Source organism: Nannochloropsis gaditana (genome assembly GCF_000240725.1).
Source record: "Nannochloropsis gaditana CCMP526 unplaced genomic scaffold scaffold064, whole genome shotgun sequence".
Taxonomy (NCBI): domain Eukaryota; class Eustigmatophyceae; order Eustigmatales; family Monodopsidaceae; genus Microchloropsis; species Microchloropsis gaditana.
This window is the reverse complement of record NW_005803889.1, coordinates 24,608-25,260: the sequence shown is the minus strand read 5'-3', so window position 1 is coordinate 25,260 and position 653 is coordinate 24,608. Positions and strand designations below refer to the sequence as shown.

At 59.7% G+C, this 653-nt stretch overlaps 1 protein-coding gene across 1 annotated transcript in view; it reads left to right on the top strand.

Moving 5' to 3' along the window:
• NGA_0515900 (serine threonine-protein kinase dclk3) overlaps positions 1-653 on the top strand; it is a gene marked incomplete at both ends in the record, with an annotated part of 2,050 nt that overhangs the window by 420 nt on the left and 977 nt on the right. Inside the window, 2 exons of the mRNA XM_005855978.1 lie at positions 56-191; positions 468-645. Coding sequence (XP_005856040.1) covers positions 56-191; positions 468-645 — 314 coding nt within the window. The remainder of the gene's footprint in view (positions 1-55; positions 192-467; positions 646-653) is intronic.

Below are 653 nucleotides of genomic sequence, written 5' to 3'. Positions count from 1 at the left end.
GTGGGGAGTCTGTCCGCCCTCCAACCCACCCTCCCTCCCTCCCTCCCTCCCTCAGACCATCGATGTGTGGGCGTTGGGCGTCATCGTCTTCGTCCTCCTCTGTGGCTGTCTCCCCTTCGACGACGACTCCTCCGCGCTCTCCCTCGAATCCGTGGAGACGAAATTCCAGCTCCGTTTTCCCTCTTGGGCCGGTGAGTCCTCCCTCCCTCCCTCCCTCCCTCCCTCCTTCGTCCTTTCCCTGCCGTCGGTCCAGCTTTCTCCCCTCCCTTGCGTGCTCCGTTTCCCTTCCTCCCTTCCTCCCTTCTGACCTCTCCTCCTTCTTCCTCTTTGGCTTGCTTCGCGCCATATCATCGGACGAAATGGGTCCGAGGCCGCATCAAGAAAGGGCCACCATCTTCTCCTTGATGCCCATTTATCACATCAACATTTAAATTCATATTTAAACCCAAACTTTCACCCACCTCCAGGCAACCTCTCTTCCGGGGCCAAAGACCTGCTGGTCCACCTCCTGGACATCGACCCCCGTTCCCGCTACACAGCCGAGCAGGCCTTGACGCACCCTTGGGTGAGTGGGAGCATGGTGAAACGGAACAATTACTTGCAGTCCCCGCGCGGGATCCGGCGGATTCAGGAGCAGTGCGGCCTGTCCTCCA